Source organism: Scatophagus argus, chromosome 12 (assembly GCF_020382885.2).
Source record: "Scatophagus argus isolate fScaArg1 chromosome 12, fScaArg1.pri, whole genome shotgun sequence".
NCBI lineage: Eukaryota > Metazoa > Chordata > Actinopteri > Scatophagidae > Scatophagus > Scatophagus argus.
In genome coordinates this window covers 12075631-12101894 of record NC_058504.1, presented here as the reverse complement: position 1 = coordinate 12101894, position 26264 = coordinate 12075631, and the positions used below count along the sequence as shown (strand labels likewise).

Genomic DNA, 26264 nt, shown 5'->3' with positions numbered 1-26264 from the left:
TTATTTTTAATTTTTTTTATTTTATTATGTCAGGTGCCCAGGGACCAAATTGGAACATAGTTGAACTTCTTTCATCCAAGCACATCTAATTTAAAAATCATCCTTCACTCCTTACAGATTTTATGATGCACATTAAATACCAAAGGCAACCAAATCCTAACTTTAAGGCTCCCTGTGGAGTTTTTGACCTCTGCTGTACTGATTGTTATTTTATGTATGGGCTGCCATTTTGTTAATCTTTGTTGACCTTTGTTAAGAAGCACATGGATCCATACAGATCGCTTTCTTTCCAGTCAGCTTGATTTGCCTCGCCTCTCCCTGTGGCTAACCCTGGCTGATTTCCTTAGAAATGATGTCATGACTTTGCTAATCCAAAAGAGGGTGGTATAGCTCTAAATCATTATCGTTTTCTGTTTTATTCCCCTGTCATTACCTCATTTATCCTATCTTATCTTATCTCAAGACTGAATATTTTAAACACACTGTTGACCCAGACTGGGAGCTGTGGTTTAACTTCCCATAATAAAAAATTATATTACAAAGCAAATGGAACTTGCGCCAACTGCCTTTTTCTCTACCAGGTTAAATAAATGTCCCCTTTCCTTCCTTTAACTGTCAATGGAACACATGAGCTCAAAGGCACCAAAGCCAAGTAACACGCAACTATGGTCTGAAACATACAGGCATCACATATGAAGTCAAATGACTGATGAGATCAGACATGGAAGTGGGGTGACCCTTTATTGGGTGTATTAGACAGGGAGAATGAGAGAAAGGCAATCAGATGAAAAAAGAAGTACATATTTAAAAAAAAAAAAAAGAAGAAAAAGATAAAGACAGATATGTTATCGCTAAGTTAAGCAGAACAAAACTGGAACCTTGCTGATGTGACTCACAAGGAGAAATAAAGGTGGAGCTTAAAGGTGTGTGTGAAAAGAAAAAAACGGTGAAAAACATACAAGAGATGAGCTGATAGAGAGAAGAAGGAATAAAAAGAGGCAGCAGGGAGAGGGACAGTCGCTAACTGAGAGAAAAAGATTAAATTCGGCACCGGCGAAGATATGAAGAAGCGCAGAAACTGAGAAAAGAGCCAAAGATGGACAGGGATGAGACAGATAAGGAAAGGGCAGGCACAAACAGACAAAAACTATATGAAACCAGGCTTGATAATGACTCATGAATGATAGCCTGAATACCGGAAAATGAATTGACACTGGCAAGGGAAGAGAGGCCACACCAGGATCCAAAGCACATGAAAAATGGCTCCAAAGGCTGAGCAAAAGGCTGCACCAGAAATAGAGAGATTGATTTAGAAATCTGCACGACCTATCGGGTCACTGACATCATTCCAGTCCGACTGTTGCCAGTTCTCAGAGATTTACATAACCACAAATCCTTAAATTATTAAACTGTGTACAGTTTAGAGGGCAGGGGGGGAAAAAAGACAAGATATGATGATGTATGCATGAAAATCATGCCTTCCTGTGTCACCACCACAAACTGGAGTCACTTGCCAGCGATTCCATTAGGGCTGAATTCAACATGTTGCTTTGATTATTCAGGTAATACTCCAAAGGCAACGGTTAGTTGAGGAGAACCTGCTTTATCGTAGCAGCTGGCACAAGTTATAAGGCATGATAAGAGAATGGAAGAGCTATTAAAATAATTTCGAGAGCAAATTACCCTAAAGAGATAGAGAAGAATAATATGAGGCGACAAAGAGAGAGTGAAAGGGGAAAAAAAAGAGAGAAAAAGAGAGAGAGAGAGCTGTGTGAGTCTCTGGCGCTCTCTCACTTACTCTCGCTCTCTTCTCTTTCTCACACACACACACACACACGCACACACACACACACACATACGCACACTCGTTGGAGAGAGACTGTGGCTCGCTAGGGGAGCAGTGCAGAGTAGCGGGGGCAGTTGTGACAGAAAACGAAAAAGCAGCACTGTGGTGAGTTGATAAATTCCTTTTTACTTCATTATACTCTCTAAAACATATCGAATGCGTCATCAAACTTGCATGAGTTGTGTGTGAAAACATAACCCATTGAGCTGTGCTTGTGGTGTGACAGCATAATTAAGCTGAATTCAATATTTGCTTCAAGTCTGCAATGTTTTGCTGGTGCACATTTCAACAAACAAACAAGAACATTACAGTTAATATTTGTCAAAGATTCGATTTATCATTTATTCAATTGACACCAAAATTAATGAAAATATACTTTAATTCCTTTTCTTTAATTAGTTGTCCATTCCAGATTTTGGAGCATGTCTGAATGATTGTCAGCTAAGTTGCAGGGATATAATTATGTTACAACTTCATTTCAAAGCCATACCTTTGTGACTGTGGGCAGTTCAACCCGAGTCTGGTGTGAACATGCACTCTGCACAATGACAAATATACTAAAGGGTCATTTAATCAGTTCTGAAAATGAGGAAGTGAGATTATTCTGTGTGCACGTATAACAGAATCTAATTTATCTTTTCTTTGGGTCATACTTTGAAGTTCTACATTTGAACTTCACTTTTCCACATATGTACATACATTACAGCTGCTGCTCTTTATTTTACCTGGTCAGAAGTTGTGGCTGTCGCTCCCAGTGCTAACCATCCTGTCTGTTGCAAAATGAGAAAAACTTGTGCTGGAAAAAAAAAAAAAAAGCAGAACAAGTAACTTAAAAGCTTTTTGAACTACTGCTAAATCCACCAGCATAGAGGGGATGTGGTTAAGTGTCACGATTCGGTCACGGAACCATATACTGTGTGCTGAGCAGTTAAATAAAGCCTAACATAGGTAACCTGAAGATTTGACTGGTGAGAGTGTGCTTTTCAGTACTTATGTCTCTGTGGGTGTCTACCTACAGTGGCATTTATTAAGATGAAGCACAGCATGTAAAAGCTGTGATGTAACAGAGGTGCGGTGAGGTCAACACTGACATGCTGGCTCATGTCTGTGCTACAGCAATGCATGCTGTTAGCATCTATACATATTTTATGTGTCTGATCCCCATGTTTGCGTACAGTACCTGTCCATCGCTGAACCCGTTTCATTTTCTCGCTTCATCAACATTGCCCAGCTTGCCTCTACTGGTCAGGACACACAACTGTTACCAAGCAACCGACCATCCCAGACAACTTCCCTTTCTCTCTCGGGGTCTCCCTGTCAAGGACAAACACAAAGACAAACAGGAAGACAGACATGCATACACTCACGCAGACACACACACACTCACAGGAGTTGGCACATTCACAAAAGTGTGGACAGTTATAAATTGCTTTGCAAAAGCAGAGGAAGTGAGTGAGCCAAGTATTTGGTGCTAAGTTGATTATATTAGAATAAATGAAGCATTCAGATGTCTGATTGCATCAGGATGCTCTTATGGATGCTGCGTCCAAGGACAATACTTTTTTTTTTTTTTTTCCAGTTTTCAGTTTAAAAGTTTGATGACTTACAATTAAAATCCCTTTCTTTCATGCATAATAATTCTAGAATAAACAGTATAAAGCCCTGCTAAAGAGAGATGTTCAATCAGCACTAATTGCCATACCTGAATGAAGGAATGAGTTATTTCCTGCCTCTATAACTAGTATGTAGCAACTGGATAAAAAGTTAATTTCACATCCTGCCAATAATTCAGAGCTCATCTCAATATTTCAGTGATTTGAGAATGAAGAATTAACCGTTTTCCTTGCTCTGCGTAAACACATTCAAACATATCATTTTGCATTTGTGACAATATGCATGATTACTTTAGTTGCTCATTTGGCTGAAGAAGAGCAGATATTCCTGAGCAATGTATTTACAAAAAGCCACATCTGGCTGGTGATAAAAAAAAAAAAAAAAAAAAAAAAAGGTTGCAAAATGAACACTTGGTAGAATCTCATAAACGAGGTATTGAGTCCCAGCTGAGAGGCAAATAACCTCATTACCCGTCTCAGAGCTCAGACCATGTCTGGTAGTGAGCCTCTGCTCAAGCCTTTCATCTCAATACACAAATTGAGCTCTTTCACCAGACCACTCAGTGAGTAATACAAGTTCTAGATGGAGCAGAATGATGCCTTTTTAGCCCGTTTTCATCTTTCATGTGATGGAAGATAGGAGACAAGAACAGGATGCCATCTAGCCGTTCCTAAAAGTTAATCACTTTGTTATGTATGTCCAACTGTTGGGTGTTACCTCAGTTACGTGCAAATAGAGACCTGTGCTAGAATTAACCCTTCAAGCTCTCTCCCTCAAAGCCACAAACCGGAACACGCAAGGCTTTGTTGTCGCTTGAAAAGAAGAAACAGCATTCTCTAGCAGAAACCAGCCAAAGCAAAGTAGCCTTTATATCCTGTAGAAAACACAGTACTCAGCAGCCATTACAGTCCATTACAGCCTCCAAAATCCATTACTAAGACAAATGTTTTGGGTTGTGTGTTGCTGTGTGAATGTACGCTGACATGCAAGTGAGTGCATCTGCGATTATATATACAGATGTAGTAACACTCACCATGGTTTTCCATTAGGGACAACTAATGAGAACTTTGTGAAAGAAAACAGATGGTCAGTAATAAAGTAGCACACTGTCTGAATGAGCGATGATTTATTTATCATAAGGGGATGTCATACTCCTCAACTTAAAGTTGTGACATTGACCGTGACTTTCGACTGTAACTGTAGTCCACGCAGCCTAACAGTGACCTGGCATGTATGAATTTAAAAATGCAAATTGAGTGACTTGCATCTTACTTGGACCAAGTCTTGTGATGGGATTGTATATTAATATGGTTTTATTAAAACACAAATGTTTATGCAAAAATAAACACAGGAAACCAATATGGTTATTCTCTCAAACACATGCACTGCGACATGGGAAAAGGAACTAATGCATTTTGGCAGAGGGCAGACAAGAAGTATGCCTGCACAAACACACACGCACACCCACCCTCATATACATTATGTCCCGGCAGGATTGAGACAAGGTTATTGATAAAGTGACTGTAATTCATGTCCCTTTGTGAACATTCCTCAAAGACTGGGATTGGACTGAGGCCAAAACTTATTCAAACTGTCTGTGTGATTAACTGTGTGTGTGTGTGCGTGGGTGTGTGTGTGTGTGACAAAGCAAGAAAGTAACTGATAATCTGTGAGAGGCAGATTTTAATGATGAAAACAGCTGAAACATGTGGCCTCAGGTCAGTTAGTCTGTGGTCCTGGCAGATATAAAGGCTGCGATGTGCATTTGAAAGCTGCACTTCACACACAGTGGCTGTGTTATCAGTGTTTGCCCTGGATGAAGTACAAAGGAGCGAGTCGGGGACAGAAATGTGTCCACCGAACAAAGAAGTGATTAGAAGAGTTCAAAGATTAGAGATGGTGTTCTGGTTTCTAGACCCAAATTTAATTAAAACCTTTCTTTCTGTGTTCTTTTCACTGTATAGTCTAATGCTCGTTCTTCTCATCTTCATGTGAAGTCAGTGTGTCCACCTCTCGACATCTCCCTCTCTTTCTCTTTCTCTCTCTCCCTCCCTCTTTGAGGTGATAAGTGAGTGGCTCTTGACCAAATCTGGCAACTGTCCCAATACCCATTACGGTGTTAGAAAATAGACGAGCAAACATTACCCACCACCCACTGACGCAAACACATGTACTACACACACACACACGCACACACACACATTCTCACTTATCAAATAGTTACCCTCATTCCACCAACACTCGTGCCCACATGCCATTAAAGAATTCACAGAGGACAAATAACAAAACTCCCTCTATGTGGACTGTGCAAGAAAATGTGGCAATGTTTATGATATTGCTCAAAAGTACTTGTTAACTTTTTTATTATTTTCATGGCCACTGTGCAATATGCTTAATTCATCTGCTTATAAGCGCTCAGTCTGGTTCATCTCACACATACAGGCATCGAAGTGCTCAGCTACAACAGATTGCTCAAAGACAGCCTGCCTCTTTACAAAGTTTCACATCTTGTCCCTAGCTGAACAAATACTCTGTCCACAGACAGTATGCTCATCTGTAGTGGTTTGTGGTTTATTATAGAGGGACTGGAATTCCCATGAGCTGATGGGAATTTTTTTTTTTTTTAAATCTAGAAAAATCAACTGACGTTATAAATAACTAGGGATGAGCGGGTACACCACGTTCTGTATTTGTATCTGTTCAACCAGCTAAATTATCTGTATTCACAGCTTTACTTGAAGTGGGCTTGGCTTAACCTTAACACCTGACAGCAACATGCATTTCTTAAAAAACACCTTATCTATCACACAGGTGATGCTGTGACTGAGTGAATTATTAGTAATTATTAGTATGGTACTCCCATACTGAATTGTGTGTGTGTGCGCACGCTTGTATTGCTATAGCTATCGTAAGGAGAACATTTCTGCATTGCAAAATTGCAAGTTACACAATCTAGATTGAAGAGATCTTTATTTTTTTTTTTAATCTCACCACACACTTGTAACACACACAGTGTAAACTTATCGGAATAACAGTATTTTAGCAAGCACATTCACGGGATTAACTAAATTCAAATTTTTATCAGTTACCACAAATGTGAGTTAGTCCTTCATGTTTTTATGACCTTTGCTTTATTTTATTTGATTTCTTTTACTCTGCAGCTTGTGAAAGTTTGTGACTATGTTGATCCAATAATATTGCAGCGACACAATAACACATGAAGTACTATGTCTTAACAATTTGTGAAGCAAAAGTCATGAGAATGCATTCATTCATTCATCCAGTAATATATTTGTGTTTATATATCCAGTTACATTATTTAAATTAAGTAGATGTAATCTATTATGGGGATTGGAATTAATTAACTATCAGTATGTTATATATATAATAAGTTAGAGTTGTAACCAAACCAAAGGAGACTGACTGATCTGTGTTGTATATACACGGCTGTGCAATATTTGACACAATAAATAGTACTGTACTTTTGACTAACTGCATGTTCACATCTGTGTCCACTAGGTGTCACCACAACCATAGAAGATGGTGCTGAAGGCACAGTGATGCCACCGACAACTACGCATCAGTTACACAGACAGAAAAGCTGTTCAGCAAACATCTCAGACATTTCAACAGCCGAGCATCGTGCTGATTTGCAATTCTCAGCAGCAGCATTCATCAAGAGACAAATGTTGTTCCCTGAACTTCTTGCACTACTATTTTGATGAAAGTTTTTGTGAATGGGGATCCTGTTGTGGTCACATCACAGGAGAGTTAAAAGCTTTGGCTAGCAGGGTTCAGCAAGAACAGAAAACAGTAAATTAGCATCTAAAAGGGAAAGAGGAAATAAATAAATAAGCGAGTCGCATTTCGCCATGGAGACAGCCATTTTAGATTGTATGCACCATAATAAATGGGAGCAGTCAAACACTCAGAGTGAACATGTTCGCTAACATTATTAATGAGCGCACATCTTGTATTTATTCATTCTTTGCAAAAAGTAAGGACTTTCATCTAGCTTCAATCAGAAGAAATATAACAATGGTTCAGGTAAAGCTCCAGTGATAATGACATCAGGTGATCTTGAGTGAAACACCAGTGATAATGTTGTCGAGTGTGATGCTGGGCGTCTTCCTGTCACTCCTCATCCTCCTGACTGTCAGTGGTAATGTGCTGGTGTGCCTGGCTGTCTGCGCCTCTCGACGCCTTCGCTGCCTCACTAACTGCTTCATTGTGTCACTGGCTGTGACGGACTTGCTGCTCGGCCTCTTGGTCCTCCCTTTCTCCGCCCTCCTACAGCTCAACGATGAGTGGCCTCTTGGCCCGGTTTTCTGTAACTTCTACATCTCCATGGATGTCATGCTGTGCACCGCCTCCATCCTCACCCTCCTGACCATCAGTGTGGACCGCTACCTGGCCGTGACCATGCCTCTGAGATATACCTCACTGGTACTGCCATGGAGAGTTGCTGTGGCCATGGCCAGTGTTTGGACAGTGTCTGTGGCCGTGTCTTTCCTGCCCATTCAAATGGGCTGGAACACTGTTAATGGGACAGTACAGAACCAGGGACCTTGGGCTCCAGAGAGGAGGTGTCGTTTTGAGCTGAACAGACCTTATGTACTGACCGACTCACTTCTCACTTTCTACCTGCCTCTGATAGCAATGTGCTGGACCTACCTCCAAATACTTCGAATTGCACGGGCACAGGCAAAACGCATCATCAGCGCTCGACCCACTTGCCTCAACAGCCACAACTGCAGGAACAATCCTTCCACCAGTTCCAGTGTGGTTTCTAGTGTTTCAGCAGTGGCTCTGCGGGAGCACAAAGCCACAGTGACACTGGCAGCAGTGATAGGAGCTTTTGTGGTGTGCTGGCTTCCGTATTTCATCCTGTTCACAGTGCTGGGTCTGAAGGAGCATCCAGACCCAAGTACAGTACCAGAATATCCCATTGTGTTGTGGCTTGGTTACGCCAACTCAGCCCTCAACCCGATCCTCTATGGAGCCCTCAACAGGGACTTCAGGTCAGCCTACACCCATTTACTGAGATGTCGATGCCCTACTTACAGTGGGTGGATGAGCCGACAACCATCTCCCACCGTAGCAACAGGTAAAGCTGTAGAAAGAGCTTAAAGTGTATCAGCAAGTGTGAAAAAATGATGCTCTTATTCCCAGTTCATCCAATGTTTATTCTTCCTTTCTTTCTCTCCCTCTCAGCCAGAGATGAGCTTACAGAGGTGACGCTGCTGTGTGGCCACACTCCTTCCACCTGCAGGGCAGGTCAAACAGATCAAACCTTCATGCTTCAAGAAATGAACAGCAGTGCAAGCCCCACAACCATCCAATTCACAAATGGCACTGCTGCCACAGATGCCAGTAACAATGAAGGGTGAATCATCACTCAGCATGTACTTATCTCAATGGACACAAGCACAAAATGACATGGCCTGACATGATGAAGACAAGCTCGTGTCACAAACGGAGTTCTTGCATGCTTTAAATATTATACAACTGCTTCAAAAAAGTGCACATTCAAATTGGGGTGAAAAATGTTAGAACACTCTGGCGAGAGAATTACCACAAAAAAAAATTCACACAGAAGGAGCACTGACCAGTGCATTAAACTGATTGTGTGTAACACCCACTCTCAGTATGAAATTGCACTGGATCACATGTTCTACCTCTGTCTTACTTTAAAACACAAAAACTGACAAGCCACACAAACACACAAATGCGTCGTTCTTCGCTCAGCTTTCACTCCTTTCTATGATCCCAGGTCATGCTGAGTCTGTGCTGGTGGGGTGGATGTTGCGTTCGCTACGCTGCTGTTGCAACCAAGAACCAGAAGCCATCAGCCTAAGATGACAGAGCAACACACGGAGAAAACGACAGACAGAGACTTACAGCCCCTCTATTTGGAAGCCTTCATGCCACCGCAGAAGCATTCGTAATACACCATGTAAGTAGATATACATGACATCTCCATATTCCCCACAGACTAAGCCCAGAACAAATGAACTGTGACACAAAGATCCGAGCGGTGTCATCCGCCGTGCATTAGGCCATATGGCAATATGCGTTTTAGGTCAAGAAATTAGCTTGCAGCACAGAGGAGAAACATTATCCAGTTTCACATGCTACTCTCATTTCTTTGTTCGTGATCAGTGTTGACTAAGTGGTTTACTCATCCTGTGAGCATGTCTGTTAAGTGCGTTCTAGTTAAAGCAACAAAACAACAAGGTAGTTTTACTGAAACTAAAACTTGCTGCTTATCATTGCATCTTGAGGTAAAACATTTTTAAAACAGTAAAAGTTCCACATCAAACAACGCAAAGCGTATCATAATTTGATAAAAATAAATGACAGCCAATGTAAACACAGTGTGAAACTCTACAAGATATTTGTCCTATTTTATACTGGAAAAAGTACTGATGCCAACCATGCAATCTAAGTTAGGAAGCTAAATAGTTAGTGCATAATCGTTGCTAAAAAAAATCTGAATTGAGGCTGAATTGGCTGAATGTTTCCTGGATTGTTTTTTACCAGCTAAAAAACTACAGAAATGAATCTATAGTTTAATAAAAAAGTAATAGTATAGCACTTCACCTCCTAAAAGTTCATACGTAGTCCTGTATTGCATATGTTTTGTTGATACAGCAAAGTGTCTGAGCTCAAGAGTAGTAGTTAATCCACGCTCGCCACAGTGATGAAGTCTTCCCTGCCTATCGTACACTGTGATTTAATAGAGAGCTAAACTTTTGACTCTTTATTTGCGTGTCTCTTTCACTTCTTAGCAATCACTCCATCCATAATCAAAGTGACAAAAATGAGAAATGTGGGACCTCAGCAACTGCACACCTCATCAACAGGAAATAACTGCATCTGCTCAAGACCAAACAAATGAAGACGCCTCTGAATGGATGGAGCTAAAAGTCTAGGTGACTAAGAAAATCCTCCCACTTCAAACCAAACATCAAACAGGCCAACACGTGGCCCTGATGTTCCTGAACTAACTGCAGATTGTATGAAGCACTGGAGGACTAAATGCAGCCAGCCAATTAACTCCCTGGTCGTTAATTTCATGAACTACATTTTTTATGAGGACTCGAGAGTGCACTCCTGTGGACACAGGAAGTATCACAACTTCATCCTGGACAGAGTAAATGGAAATGGGTGTTACACAAAATCAGGGAATGGAAGGGGGAAAAAAAGATAAATGGACTTGTATTAAACCTATCACTTTATGTGGACTGTGTTTAAATGTGTGACATTTGTGTGTGTGTGGCATGCAAACTAATGGTATGTGTCTATTTTGAAAAATGCAGTCGCCTCCAGACTTTGTCTTTACTGTTGCTCATTCAGTGGCACAAAGCTGGAAAATGTATCACGTTGTAAAAGTAAATGAGGACTGAAAATGACATGTATTGTTCCTCAAAAGTAGAAAATTACAACCATACTGTACCAATAAAAAGCAGCTTGAATAAAGAATATAATATATACCACCATTTTGGAGGCAATACAGATGGGCTGCAGTTAAGAGTTGATAGGGTTTATCGTGTGAGATGATACAGAAAACACAGCGTGAGTGTGAAGGAATACAAGTACAATGGAAATAATTCATCACAGCTGTCAGCACAAACTACTGCCCCATTAACACTTAACCTCCTCCATACTTCAAGCTATTTCCTTTGAGGACTGACACAGAAGTGTACATAACGTCTATCTGCACGTCAACAGCAGGAAACAAGTGTTGGGGGGGATTTACGACCCATTCAACCACATGGAAACACTTATTTAGTATTTATAACGACTGGGGTAGTCATTGCTGCAATTAGGCACCACAGATTTTTTTTCCAACTTTCATTCATACCAAGTAGATTAATGAAAATTAATGCTCCATTATGGGAACTTAACAGTCTACACTAATTCACACCAGCAGCTTTTTGAGCAACTCCCCTGCAGTTTGGGGTTAAAGGATAGGTTCATGGTTTTTTTTTTTACAGTTTATCTTAATCAATGCTCACACATCACATGTACTCTAAGCATCCCTCCTGCCTGCTAGGAAGTGGAGACATCCTGACAGCACTGTAAAATATTAGGGACAGAATACACAGTCCCCGTTCAGTCAGAGACATTTATGTCAAGCTGTTAAACATTTATAGAAAATTGTTTTACAGTTAGATTAGGTGGCAAAGGCTCTGCTCTTTATGGGAGTGCTCAAAGCATCTGAATAACTAGGATTCTGCATGAAGAGTTACTCCTGCAAACACATACAGTAAGAGTAGAGAATCAAAGATAGATGTAAACATACATTACAATTGGTGCTAAGCGAAGCAACAACAATACCAAACCCTAAATCATATGGAGGAAGCTGCATGGTGGAGGGAGTCGTGGCAGCAAGCGGTGTTGTCATCAGGAATAAGTAGTTTCAAAATGAGAATTTCCAGTTTATAAAAGCCACTTAGTACACTCATATGAAAGTGATCGCATGTTACCAGTCAGCTGGTAGCTAACTAGTGACAGATGGCGCATCAATCAGCTAAAGACACAGAGCATGGATGATTGAGCTTCCCGCCTACGTGACCCCAAAGTTTAATTTCTGTGCAGAGTTGATATGAGGCATCTGCAGTCTGAGTAACGGTACAGTACCGCTCTACTTCCCTCCTTTGTTAAACTTTGACTGAGCGAATGTACTCAGTCCATAGAGACCCAGCATTTGAAGGTGCAGAACTTACTATTCCACTGTGTTTGCATATCTTTACTGTAGCTTTACTGCCAGTGTTGGGAAAAACACAGACATCCAGCATGACTCAGCAAAGAAACACAAAGAGAAATTTCATGCGAAAGAGACTGACTTAAAAATCCCTCTTGACTTGACTTTGGCTGTACAGACTGCTGAAACCTCTTATTAGGCTCATCTGAGTGTTAAAAAGGCATTTTCTCACATAGCAAGATCTAGATTTTGTCCCCTGTCACTTACAGTGTAGTAGTACTAAAGGAAAGAATCATTTATTGATGAGGAATGATTACAGATTACTAATTATTCACTGTATCGCATGTGAGTATTTCATTACATTAACAAAATCCAAATTCTTAATTTAAGTGCCTTTAGAAAGGTTTTTATTTTTCTCTCAGAAAGTGACAAGGGGATTCAGTAAATATTTCATTTAGTGTTTTCATGTCCAAAAATCAGAGTTGTGGTTAATAACTTGGTGTATTTACGCTCTGTCCACTCCTCTCAACCTGAAAGACATTTCGGTTGAGAGGCTTTCATCTCCGTGAGTCCGTCCGTCCGTCCGTCCGCCCCCCCACCATGTGTCCTTTGGTAATTCTGGTCACCTGCTACTCTTCTCCATCTCTCCCTCCCTCCCTCTTTTTTCAGAGTGACCACTGACAGCACAAACTACATGAAAACCATTCATCATTGCTTCTTTAACATCAGATTAATGTGGGGGGGAAACAGAACATATAGACTCTCTTTCTGCACACGCACACACACAGAAACCCCTCTAGCTCCGTATAAGCTATCAATCATAGATATTGTCATTATTCAACTCTGTCATCGACAAACCCCTCTCTCCAGTCTCTAGCTTTGTCTCTCTTTCTCCCTTTTTCCTTTTCTCTATTCTCTTACTCCCTCTCGCGCTCTCTCTCTCTCTCTCTCTCTATCTCACACACACACACACACAAGAGAGAGAATCATGAATCATAAATCTTATGAATGCCATCTAAAGACTGCTCAGCGCTATGAGAAAGAGAGATGATTGATAGATGTGAGCGACTGTGGCGAAAGCAAAGAAGATGGACAGAAGGTTGTAACCAGCAACACCGAGGTCAGAAACAGCAGCTCAAGGGTCAAACGTAACAGAGGAGGCACAATATGGCCAAGAAGAAAGGAGAAAATCGAAGGGGAGGGGGAGGAAGGGAAGGAGTGAATGGGTGAAGGGGAAGAGAGAGAGAAGAGGGAGGAAGGAGAGAGGAGGAAGAGGTGTGTGTGTGTGTGTGTGTGGTGGAGGTGGTGGTGGTGGGGGGGTGCTGCCACAGTGAGGCTAAAGCCATAACTCATCTTTTATTAAAAATAATGAAAAAAACTTAATGAGTTAATAATATCATGGAGAAAGAGATAGGGAGTGAGACAGAGATGGAGGAAGGGACAGGAGGACGGAGGAAAGGAAGGAGAAGAAGAAAGGAAATGAGAGAGAAAAACAGCAGTGATAGGAAACAGAACAGGGTCAGTGTGTGTCTCTTTTCACCCTTTGGTCATTTATTCCAGTTTCCAGAGTTCATACAAGATCCATTACAGCAGCAGGGACAGTCATGGAGATCCCCCTCTTTTTGCCGACCTAAATCCCAAAGCCTGCATGGTAATTAAAGGCACTTAACAACCAATTAACCGTGATGAGCTAAATTAGCAGGATATTGTCTCCTTTGACTAGGCTACTGCATTATCAGTGTATTGAAACAGCGATGAACAAACCTCAGTGGCCCGTGTTTGCGTGTAGGCAAATGACGGATTAATTACTATTAAAACATCAGCATCTTAATGAGCTTGGAAACAATTAGAGAGGTCGTTAGCTTGTGGAGAACGGCTGAGAACAGAAGAAGGGGGGAGTAAGCACAAAAGAAGAGAGAAATCTTCATTGTGAAGCAATACTGATTAAATGGACGTACAGTCGCACTCATCGCCCAATATCCACGGACCTATTAAATACATGACATCACCATTTGTCTTTTCTACCATCAAGCTACTTTTTCTCCTGCCATTATCTTTCCCCCCTTCTTCTCTGGCTTCCCCAACTCTCTGCCTTCGTTTCGCCTCTCATAAAAAGCCTTTTTCTCGTTCTTCCACCGCTTTCTCCACTTTCTGCTTTTTCACTCCCATTTCTTCCTTCCCTCCTTCATGCTTGGGGGGGCACAGTCCTGTGAAGGAATTTAATATGCAACTTTTATATGAGAAACCAATCGCATACGTCTGGGTCTATTGGGCTCGCAATCTATCGGCCCGGACGGCTAATGCAATAGAGAGAGCCGGGGCTATTTATCACACGGGGAGCTATCTTTTCCTCTCTCTCTCTCTCTCCCACTCTGCCCTCACTCTCTCTGTCTTTATTCAAGCCCAGATTCCTGGCTGCCACTAAATCAGGCCAACTATGAGCTATGGCTGCCCAGAGGGCATCTCCTCTTTTATAGGGGGATTTGGATTTTGTATCTACTGGTTCCTCAGTGGTCGTTGAGACTGTGCTAACGGAAGCTATAAACATTCAACAAACAAAGGCAACAACTTAAACGTCCCTCCGTCCCCACTGTAATGATCATGAACGTGTAGAGATATATGGAAGCAGAAGGATGCATAAACCTGATGAATAAGATATTTACAGCGGCGCTGCAAACATTTGTTTGTGTGCTTGTCGTCAGACAGAAGAAACACATACAAAAACAACATATGTACAGACGTGTATACTGTTGTATCAGTATGCTACAGTATAATTCACAAAATACTACTAAAACTAGAGGCAGCACAACTTCAAAAGTTTCCTGCTGAAAAACAAAAACGACAGTATGCAGAAGACGCTGCCCACCTGCAGCAATTAAAATGCCTCAGAAAACCAAATTCATTTCAACAAATTAGCCACATTACTGGCCACTGTGTAATCGCTGATGGCAATTAATAAGAAATTAGTCACAATCAGCCCTATATTAACATCTCACCCAGGGGCCGCGGCTGGAAATTAATAACCAGAGATTCATCTCTCTTACTGTCTTTCTGGCGCTCTCTCTCTCAGACACACACTCACACAGACACACACACACCTATGCCCACCTATATTGTTCACGAGTCTCCTCTAAGACACCGATTTTTTTTCTACGTGGATCGTCTCATATGATCTGCAATCTGCTCGTGTCAGCTAGCCAGCTTCCTCTTTACTGGGGTGTGAAAATCCCCTGAAAGATGTGTGTGTGTGTGTGTGTGTGTGTGTGTGTGTGTGTGTGTGTGTGTGTGTGTGTGTGTGCATGTTTTCTCTCTCACCAGCACATGTAAAGTCAACACATGCCTGAAACAGTTCCCCTACATGTGGACATATATAGAGAGATATACCATACACTGCATACACTGTACATCTGTACTCAGTGTACTGCATCTGTATCTGTATATATGTGTGTGTGTGTGTGTGTGTGTGAGTGTGCGTGAGGTGCTATACACAAATGGGGAGGGGGGCATCGGTGGAGACTGGGCCCGCCTCTAGGGGTCCTCACACCAATCAGCAAAGCGCACCAAGAATCAATTAACACCAGTGGGAGGGGGCAGAGGGTACGGCACCACACACACTTAGACACACACGCTGTCCGCACGCACACTGCCCACACACATGGTACTGTCTGAGGAGATATCCATCAGATCACACATTGTGCGATATGCCAATGTGTGTGTGTGAGTGGGTGTGTGTGTGTGTGTGTGTGTGTGTGTGTGTGTATCTTTGAGGGTGTGTGTGTCCCCATCCCGGTGTGCCCCGGTCTCTCATGGTGTGAGGTTGGGGAACAGATTGGGGGTCAGCAGGGGGGTCAGGCCAGGGTCACCCCCATCTGAGCAGTGTGTGTGTGTGTGTGTGTGTGTGTGTGTGTGTGTGTGTGTGTGTAGTTTAGCCTGACCACCACTTCCAGGGCTCACTGGCAGGCAGAAGTGAATAAGATGGATGGTGTTGATTCATACTACGAATTCATTGCTCCCCCTGAATCCACAGAGAATAAATACATCCACAAAAATTATGAAGCAAGGGACCAAAATGAGCATCTCACATTTTATATTCCTCTTTCACTTTTTCTCTCTCTCTCCATTTCTCCCTCTCTTTGTCTCTCTCTGGTGTGTGGACAGCTGCCGACTACATGAAAACCATTCATCATTGCATCATTTACCATAAAATTATTGACAGCAAGGATGGCGAGGAGCTTTATTGGCTACACTTTGCGACGCCGGACAAAGAGAAAAGTCACACATCGGTGGAAACACGAAAGCTTGAATTAAGTAATAACAAAAAAGGTGACAGCGTTTTTGGGACGGTGTAGATGCTCAGCTGAAAAGGAGAGCAGAGAGCTAGAAAGCGAGACAAGACATTTCCGCTGCAGCGAAACAAAACAGGGCGGCAAAATAAAGTGATCAAACAGTGTCTGCCATTTGCCCGTGAACGTTCCACTGCGAAACCCCACCTCTTTCCTCTTCCTCTCTCTCTACACATTTCTGTCTCCATCTGTTAGTCCGTTGCACTCGTCCGTCCACTAAACCCCCCCCCCCCCCGTTTCCTCTCCTCCTCTGCTCCTCTCTGGCCTTCCTACCCTCAGGGAGGTAAGGTGATCTCCCTGTGCTGGTGTAAGTGACTGGTATTAGCCTCCCTCTCTGTCTGTCTGTTTGATCCCAGCACTAATGACTCCACAGGGACTGGGGTCTGATAATGGGAAATCAATATAGAGAATAGCGCTCTGGAGTGGCCTCACTTAGCTCTCGCTCTTTCACGCCTCAAAGCAAAGTGCCCCTGTGTATTTGTGTTTGTGTGTGTGTGTGTGTGTGAGGAGGGGCGTAGTGTCTGTGTGTGTGTGTTTGTGTGATGCGAGCATGTGTATCAAGAAAATATGTGTCCGTGAGCGTGTTTGTGTGTGGAGCAGAATTTAAATATGGGCCTATTCCCTGGTGTGTATAAGTAAACAAGACATTTAAGTTTCATGTTTTTTAATTAAAATAGACAATCATTGGCACATAATATGGGCTGAAAGAATTCTGAAGCTTATGAGACATTTTAAAAGCTCATTGGCCCCAGTCAAAGTTACCAGAGAGTTGACATTTTTGGGGTCATCTGGCAGTAATATGCATGTGTGGCTGTGTATATCAGAGTGTGTCTAATCGGTCACACTCCTGCGCCTGGGGCCAGACAGGTGGGGCTGGTGGCATGAGGCTGGTGCCCCCCCTCCACCCTGAGGGGCCAGAAGGCCCAGCAAAGCAGGGGGCTGGAGTAGCTCCCTCTGCCAGGCACCAGAGCACTATGGCTGGTGGCAGCTGGTCCTCTGTCCCTCCTCCCCCCTCCTCCTCCCCCCCTGCATGAGCGCCCCGCGGGCAGGCAACAGGAGGGGTGAGGAGGTCAAGAGGCAGGAGAGAATGGGTGGAACGGCGGCAACATGCAGGATAATCGGCTTTTATGAAGCGGAGAGGACACAGACAGGGAGAGACGTGAAACGCGACTCTGACACAATGCAACTGACTACAAGCAGTAATGAATTAACACATTAGCTCCACGTCCAGGGGCGTTCAGGAGCACTCAGCTGCTCTTAAACACAAACCCGTAGTGGCACACTCTCTTTCACACACACTCACATATATCAGTCATAAGTCATTAAAGCAACAGCAAACACACGCACTTATTAATTGCATTAGTCATTTTGTCAATGTCAGGGCCCTCTGAAAGCCATTGGGTGTGATGAGAGATTAAAAATGCCTCCACGAAAACAGCAGAGAAGCTTTAGCACTCGGAATAGATGGGACAGAGATGAAGACACATAAAGATGAGACAATGCTACGAGAATCCTCTTAACCAAACTCAAGCCATGTGTTCAATTATCATCAGACCCAAATGATCCCCATTAATGCTTTAACTCTTTCTCTCACATCTCGGTCTCAGCCATCCTGTTTTTGCTTTCTGCTCTCTGTCCATCCTTATAATTCTCTGCCTGTGTGGTTACTTACTTCCCTCTCCCGTCCTCTTCCTCTCCATCCTCCTCTCCCTCCCTCCCAGACTTTTAACCAGCGTGAAGAGGCAGCCATGCATTCAACCATCAGACAGGCTTACATGGTCTACCCATACACACACACACGCACACACACAGTCAAAGCATATTGGTTCTGTAACTGTAACAAGAATGATATGTTCACTGAAATATCCACCATATCAGGGTATTTTTATGAGGTTAAATGTGCATCCTGATATTTAAAAAAAAATTGATTGATTTGCATACAAGAAAATTACAATAAAAGTCTCCCTACTGGTTGCTGTTTGACTAAACCAGTAGAGAGAAGAATCTAATATTCCACCACATGGTTTTTATTATCAGCTGCTTCAACATTTAAAAAGCAACATTTTGACTTATCTTTCCTCCAATAAAGAGAACCTTTCAGGACGACAGCCTTAATATTTGGTAATTAAAATCCTTTAATATCTACCAGGCCATATACGTGACATTTACAGTGATATTATACATGGTTTATCTGCTTTTTAAGTGTCTGTCAGATAAATTGCGTCCACGCACTGCACAGAGCAGCGGTCCAGTGGCAGCGCAGGGATGATGATGGCCCTGACCGAGTCCCTAATGGGGGATCCCATTCCTCTCTTCTCATCCAACAATCCCACTGAGCATGTCAATATGAAACACTATCCTCCACCACACTGGGGCCTCGCTAGGCTATCCCTCCCATTACAGACTAGACAAGCTTAAATTGATAGGATGACCCTATAAACTGCTGCATCCCTGTGTGAAAAGATGCATGGCGTGTTGGGGAGAAAAGTGTAAATTAGACCAAATCAAGTCTCCTAACAGTAAAACACATTTTCACTATATTGCACTCAATGTGAGCGTGATTTACTGCATGACTTTTTGTCGAATGTGGGCACAGGGAGCGCGGGCAGTAAAGCTTTGTTTACCCAACTTTAAAAAATCCACAGCCTTGTAAATGCTGTCAGATGGCCGATGCCAGTGTCTTTCAGCTTAATACTACCTATATTAAATAGTTTAAATATTTCATAAGGGCGGTTTTTAGAGCGAGGGAGGGGAAATCGTTAGCTGCGGTAAAGTTTCATTAACTGGTCCCCATTTCGCTGCGAGGCAAACTCATCTCCTCTTATTGTAATAAAACAATCTCTCTCTCTCTCTGGGTGCTGATATCCACTCATCTCCCTCTCTCTATCGCCTCTCTCCTTCTCTTTTACATCATAATAATACACTACATCCCCTTTAAATGCACTATTACTTACCGCTGCCTTTTCATATTGTAACATCACGGGCACTTTAGCGACAATATAAAAGCGTGTCATTCATTATTCAGAAGCAGCCGGCCTCGTCCCCCTTTTAAAAAGTCAGGCGCGCTGCTGAAATTGATAACGGCGAGGAGACGCGCAATAAAAACGCAGCCCCCGGGTACCGAGCTGCAGCCCAGACCCCCGATTATGCAGATCAAGTGGTAATTTCTCAAACAAATCGCACTCTTTCACTCTTTTGTTGTCGTTTCTTTTTGGACTTTTGGAATCAGGGTGTCAGCATTTATATTGCCTGTGGGAAAAAAATGAGGATTGATGCGCTTCTTAATTGTTCGTGCGGACTGTAGGCTTTTTTTTTTCCAGAAACACGATCTAAATATTTTGGCCTAAACGAGATAACCTCAAGGCTGTTTTTTAAAGGGCTTTAGTGTGTGTGTGTGTGTGAGAGAGAGAGAGAGAGTGTGTGTGTGTGTGTGTGTGTTTTAAGTGGACTCGTGGTGTCGTTTTTTACCTTTTCTGCTGTAATCATGGAGCAGTGAAGTCACTCAACATACAGGACATCAGTAAATTGAGAAAGGCGGGCAGGAGGCGGGCTGGTGGCTTCTCTTGGTGTACTTTGGATAACCGGTGACACGGTGGTATCCCGGTAGGACTGAGCTAATATGTCATAATCACTCATAATCAGTGGATTACATCGGATTACTAACACCCAACATCTGCAACCAGTGGGACCCCCGTCTGCCCCGTCCAGGCTTGGAGAGGCTGTCGTCACTGAGGAGTCAGGAAAAAACGAAGTTATTAACTTTCATGAAGCGGTTATTCTAGGAATACACCATCTTTTTTTAAGTGTCCACGTGATTGTTATGAATCAATTCAGTTCATTTAAACTGGTGCTCGATTCACATACTCTGTCATAATTCCTGTTTGGGAATTATTTTTGAAAAATGTTGTTAAGAGAAACATAAAAATGTCCACAAAGATGACAGCTATAACAGACCAATTCTCCCCCATCAAAAGCCACCGGTGAGCTCACATATGGCAGGGTGAACTAGCCAACACCCAGAGTCTGTCCATATTGCCAAACAAACACCTCGGGCCTTGTCCAATCTCATATTGCTTCATAAGACTTTATTGTGAAAGGCGAGATGCGGATGCTTTTTAAAATATATATTATATACGACAGTGGACCTTTATCTTTACATTTCTGTTTGATTTTGTAACGTGAAACCTCACGCATTTACCCAATTAAATTTTTATTTTGTTATAAGCTTTTTAATGCAGTTTAAGATACACTATCATCCTGCTGCATTTGCTTAAAAAATGTCTTGTGACTGCAAAAATAGCAAATTGCCCGCATAAAATTTAGCCAAGATATAACCCAAATAGTAAAATGTAAATATTTAAATAGCTCAGATATTGAAATATATGCCCACAAAAAACGCTGATTAATGGACAGGTTGTACAGAGCTTTTAAATATAAACCACGTTGTCACTAAATGAATATGCCGGTCATTAGTTGGTTAAAGCACTGTAATGTGATAGCTTAAAAAGCCACCTGCCGCATCCAAACCCGATGCGCATTTGTCTGTCCCTGAGACAAGTTAGTGAAAATGTGATTACGCGGTCACTTTGGGCGCCTGTTACATTGAATCTGAGCGGTTAGCAGCTTCCAGAGCTCACGGCCTTCCCTTGTCAAGTCATTTAATGTGGCACTGGCTACGAGGAACAAAGAGGACTACTTAATGTTCAATAGTTGATTCGGTGCCAATGTTCAATTAGGCTGCAGTCCTTTTGTTTTAAAGAGAGACGTGATGGGTTTCATGTGCGTAATTACGCACAGATAAAACGATCACCCTGGCATCATTTTTGTTGTCTTTTAATAATCTCACAGTATGTACCATATTCAATAAAAGCTGCTGAAATTCACTATTAAGTAAATGTTTGTCAGTGATTTTATATTATTTCTTTTATAACTGGACATCATGAATAAATATGAATATGCATTTGGTTTTAAGGTGTGGATATTGAAGGCTTCAAATCCGCTCCATTATGAAAACTATTTCATTAGTTTTGCTTTTAGTACGCTTTTAAACAGTTGTAACATTAAACCCCACAGCGCAGCCGAACGTCAAAGACATATGAAAATAACTTTCTGCATTTGATTACAAGGCGTGGACGATGTGGAGGATTTAAATGAAAATGGATATTGAGACTGACATTTCTTCCTTTTGTTCTCTCCTTTATAATATATCCATGATAAATAGTCTCCAGGTCATGAAGCACTGCCTAATAGCTTTCAACCAGTTTTCGTGTGAACTTATTATTCTCGTACATTCCACAAAGGCATTAAATGATACAGACTGAAGAGGTGACACAGACAGCAAGAGGAGAAATGATGCGCACTTTGTGTCTGGCCTGAAAAGCGGAAATGGGCAGAAACATCAATTCATCAGACCCTAAGGTGTGCAGAAAGTTTTTTTTTTTTCATCTGATATCATTTGTCACTAAAACCTATAACACCTTTCACGGTGAACACATTTAAGGGGGCGAGCGGAACACAGACAGATGACTGACAAAACACCATTTGGCTAAAACGATAAAATATTAGATGTTCGTCATCAAAGAAGCTTAAAAGAACATTGATCTTCACAAATCCCCGGTGCGATTGTTTTATATAAGCTATAAGAATTTCCATAAAGTTGTCGCGTGGTCCTTAGTCTCTCATTATAATGATAAAAGAACGATAAAATCCAATCAAATACTGACTCACGCAGAAGGCATATGCCATATCTTGCCACATCTTGGCTAATACATATATATAAATACACATACATATATATTAACCAAGATTAAACAAGCTGATGAGAAATCTTGGTTATTGTGCCAAATCGTGGGCCTTCCCCTATTAACATTCAATCAGTCATTCTGATGCCAGCCAATGAATGGTGGAGAGAGATGGAGGAGGACGGAGCTGCTAGACGGAGCGTTTTGACGCGCTGAGAGGAGGACAGAGCGTCACATCTCTCCAAACGCCCATCAAACTTTCATCACAGCCTGTAGAGAGGACCCAGTCCTCTGAAAGAGGCCTGTTAGAGAAAACAAGGACACGCTGGATTCTGGGCAGACGGCTGGACAACGATGGAGACACTACTGGCGATGACTTTTGGTACAGTTTGACCCTGCTGTGAATTTCCCTCCAAACAACGTGTTCAGTTTTTTTTTCCGTCCTTCTTGCGACAGAGCGACGGGGATGGAGCAAGCACCCAGCGCGCCGAGCCCTCCTCCCAAACCGGCCCATCACGAGCCCATAAGCTTCGGCATCGACCAGATCCTGGGAGCCAGTACAGAGCCAGAAAACGGGCGCACGACTGGAAGACAAAGTGGAACCGATTTAAGCAACGGGGACAGTTATTACAGTTTAGGAAGCCCGACCGGGGCGAGCGCGCCCTCATACACCGCGCTGTCTATTTCCCTCTCCGGCATTATGCCACCGGTGGAGGCTTCAGGTTCATACGCGGAGAGCAGGAGTCTGGGCAGTCGGGGAGTGATTCGAGTCCCGGCCCACAGACCCATGACAGCTCCGGGACCCCCGACCCCCGTGCAGAGCGCTGTCCCTGGGTTTGGAGGACTGTGCTTCCCCTGGATAGGAAACAGGTTCGCCAAGGAGAGAATATCAGGTAGGCCAGCTGTTAGACATAAATGGTTCCCCTCATTAATATTTTATTGTGTTTTAACTGCTGCTGAACACTTAAAACACCTATACCAAATACCCGTAGAGGCTATTTACAGCCAGCTGAAATATTTTCATTTTAATTATTTAAAAACCTTAAAACAGAAGGGGGAAACTACAACAGGATTTTTTTTAATAATACCTACATTTACAGATTATATTTAAAGGCATTCTGCGTGACTGACTTGTGTTTTAGGAATTCAATGTTTCATTTTTACAACATGTATCTATGCAAAACAAATACAGCGATATACAGTCAAACAGCTACTTTAATCAGGCTTTATTTTTTATAGCCAAACAGCACCAGCATGTCACAATCTACTGTCGTGAAAATGAACTGAAATGTGACTAATAGGCTAAACTGAAGACAGATAAGAAACACAGGCTGTCAAATAATTTCCTTCAGGAATCAAAAGGAAAATGAAGGAAAACACAGTATAAAATAATAAAGGGTGTGGTGTATTTTTTGACCAAAATGTAAAGAAAGTTGAAGTGTAGATTAAGCGGATTGAAGTTTGTTTAAAAACACTAAATCACACAGCAGCCGCAGTCCGTTATAGGCTGTTAAACACTAACAAGAACATTTTTTAGTAAAGGCCCATAATAAGGTATGTAAAGAGCAGATAAACAGGCCAGTAGACCCGCTGTCCTCTCTGTAATCACCACAACGGAGATCATCTGTGAAATCCCACACAACCTTAAGATCAGTATTTATTTAGTTTTAGTAAATGCACTTTCCTCAGTACATTGGCCAGACTTATCTTTCACAATAAATTTCATCTCACATTTCTCACACAGAGCTTACACTATCTAAATGGGGAATTGTTGTCAAACAGGGCAGATATCTGTGATATATGGCCTTGAATTTCCATACAGAGTGGGGAGTGAATTAGTCTGTTTGGTGCTGTATGAAATCTCATCTTCCACTCACCGGTGTGCGCCTCTCCTCTCTATCTCTCTGTTCAATGCAGCTGCTCTGGTTCCGTTCGCCGTTACGCGGCGGATAGGACACCCGTACCAGAACCGGACACCTCCCAAACGGAAAAAGCCCCGCACGTCCTTCTCCAGGGTTCAGATTTGCGAGCTGGAGAAGCGCTTCCACCGGCAGAAGTACCTGGCCAGCGCTGAGCGGGCAGCTCTGGCCAAGAGTCTGAAGATGACAGACGCCCAGGTCAAAACCTGGTTCCAGAACCGCAGGACCAAGTGGAGGTTGGTATGAAATGTCTTTTCTTTCCAGCCGCATTTCATCACAATTCACCCGCAGAAACCCGCGCACTTTAGTCTTTTTTCCCCACGAAGAGTTGTCACTGTTTTTAACGTCCCGTTCAAAAATCAAACTTTCCTCGTTTAGCAGATGACCCCACGCGCAATTTCCTGTGATTTGACCCCTGGTCGACACGGAAGAAATAAACTACAAGCCACACAAAAACAAATAAATTTTAGCTTTAATGCAGTTTCCTCGGAAGTTTTTCTTTCTTGTTCTTGATCTTATTCCACATTTTATACAACGAACAATGAGAAGCCTGAAAGAATCTATTTTTAAATCTCCAAAGTATAGTTTTTAACAGTTATTACAGGGAGCCAAAGACATCCTTTTTATTTTTTATTCCCATTTGAGGCAAATCTCATCATTACACCGCTCCAGACATCCTTTTATTTTTACTGTCAGAGGACCTTAGTCGTGAGGACTTTGAGAATTTTCACTCTTCTAGACTCTCTCTTGTCGACCTTAAATCTTACTTAACTCCCCCTTTTACTTATCTATTTATTGTAGCTTTGTGAATGATTTTATTTTTATTTTATTTGTTTATTTTATTTTATTATTTTATTTTTTTTCCCTGCTGTCTCCCTTCAGGAGACAGACAGCAGAGGAGAGGGAGGCGGAGCGTCAGCAGGCCAATCGCCTCATCCTGCAGCTGCAGCAGTCCGCCCTCCAGAAGTCCCTCAGCGAATCAGCGGTGTCGGATCCACTGTGCGCCCATAACTCCTCCCTGTATGCCTTGCAGAACCTCCAGCCGTGGGCCGAGGACAGGGAATAGGGACCAGACACAACGCTCTAATCAATAAGCATAAACTATTATCCCTGGGAGGATAGATGAATTCAATTAGTCCTACAGTGGGGCTTACTTTGATCCATGAAATGGAGAAAAAAAAAATGTTGGCCCAGAAAAACTGAAGAATGAGTCACAGCCTTTTGATGTGGATGGTTGTGACGTGGACCTGAAATGATGGTGAGTGACGCCTCTCTTGAAGCAGAAACCTTTTTTGGAATAATTCTTGCAACTCTGTACTTGGGAACAACGAGACTTTTTCAGATCCAAAAAGGAAACTGAACATGTCATGAATATTTCTTGTCACCTTGTGATCGTTCTTGTTATGCTTGTACTTATTCTTTTTAGCAGAATAAGACGCAGAAAGACAGTTTGCCCCATAGGCATGAAAAGAGGCAGGAAATTCTCTATCATGAGACACAACACGATCGAGTGAAGTTTGTTTCTGTCAATACAATCGTCTCCTTAATCTGAAACAGGCTTTGCTGCATTTTTGAAAAGGCCAGATAAATACAAGGCCTCACTATATTAGGCTGTTTGCATAAAAAATGTGTTATACAGTTTTAAATGAATCAAAGTAAAAATGCCATCACAAAAATTCAGATAAAAACTGATTCAGAGATTTTATTTTTTTTCCCCTCCCTCTCTTTCTTCCAGTCTGTACCCGCTCCAAATACACTGCACCACCTCATTCACCTGTACATACACAGGTGTGGTGCACCACCATAATCCGGGAAAATTGATGCCCAAAAAATGTTACATTATGGGGGAAATGCTTGTGAGCAGTAATACAAGGGAAATAGATGTCAGGATGAGAGGGGAGAGAAGTGAGGAAAATATGAAAGAGGCTGTAAGTTGGGTAATAAAAGGAGTGATGCATGTTCAGTGATGGTGGTGACGTTTTTTCATATGCACATTACTTGCTTTATTTGTGGGCCGTGTGCTTTGGGATTAAGGCACGAATATACAACTCTTTTTGTACTTTCATTGTATACGTGTAAATAACATAAACC

At 42.2% G+C, this 26264-nt stretch overlaps 2 protein-coding genes and 1 long non-coding RNA gene across 3 annotated transcripts; 2 read left to right on the top strand and 1 right to left on the bottom strand.

Annotated features, from left to right (window-relative positions):
- Positions 1-1854: 1854 nt before the first annotated feature.
- hrh2a (histamine receptor H2a) lies at positions 1855-11390 on the top strand. Its single transcript, XM_046406753.1, has 5 exons — positions 1855-1951; positions 6980-8567; positions 8675-8846; positions 9234-9416; positions 10252-11390. Exons 2-4 carry the CDS (start codon positions 7562-7564, stop codon positions 9241-9243), a joined length of 1188 nt encoding a protein of 395 aa, XP_046262709.1. The 5' UTR covers positions 1855-1951; positions 6980-7561; the 3' UTR covers positions 9244-9416; positions 10252-11390.
- LOC124068471 lies at positions 2686-24242 on the bottom strand. Its single transcript, XR_006844918.1, has 3 exons — positions 24132-24242; positions 19982-20241; positions 2686-3160 (listed from the first exon to the last, which is right to left on the bottom strand). It is a non-coding gene; the product is annotated as an uncharacterized LOC124068471 (long non-coding RNA).
- On the top strand, positions 22220-26257 carry LOC124068469 (T-cell leukemia homeobox protein 3-like). The gene is made up of 3 exons (XM_046406754.1): positions 22220-23147; positions 24172-24409; positions 25056-26257. Exons 1-3 carry the CDS (start codon positions 22721-22723, stop codon positions 25237-25239), a joined length of 849 nt encoding a protein of 282 aa, XP_046262710.1. The 5' UTR covers positions 22220-22720; the 3' UTR covers positions 25240-26257.
- The last annotated feature ends 7 nt before the right edge of the window (positions 26258-26264 follow it).

Coding starts and splice junctions, on each gene's coding strand:
- hrh2a (XM_046406753.1), top strand. CDS start 7,562: ATGTTGTCGAGTGTGATGCTGGGCGTCTTCCTGTCACTCCTCATCCTC. Junction 8,568..8,674: donor ATCTCCCACCGTAGCAACAG/GTAAAGCTGTAG, acceptor TCTCCCTCTCAG/CCAGAGATGAGCTTACAGAG.
- LOC124068469 (XM_046406754.1), top strand. CDS start 22,721: ATGGAGCAAGCACCCAGCGCGCCGAGCCCTCCTCCCAAACCGGCCCAT. Junction 23,148..24,171: donor CGCCAAGGAGAGAATATCAG/GTAGGCCAGCTG, acceptor TGTTCAATGCAG/CTGCTCTGGTTCCGTTCGCC. Junction 24,410..25,055: donor AACCGCAGGACCAAGTGGAG/GTTGGTATGAAA, acceptor GTCTCCCTTCAG/GAGACAGACAGCAGAGGAGA.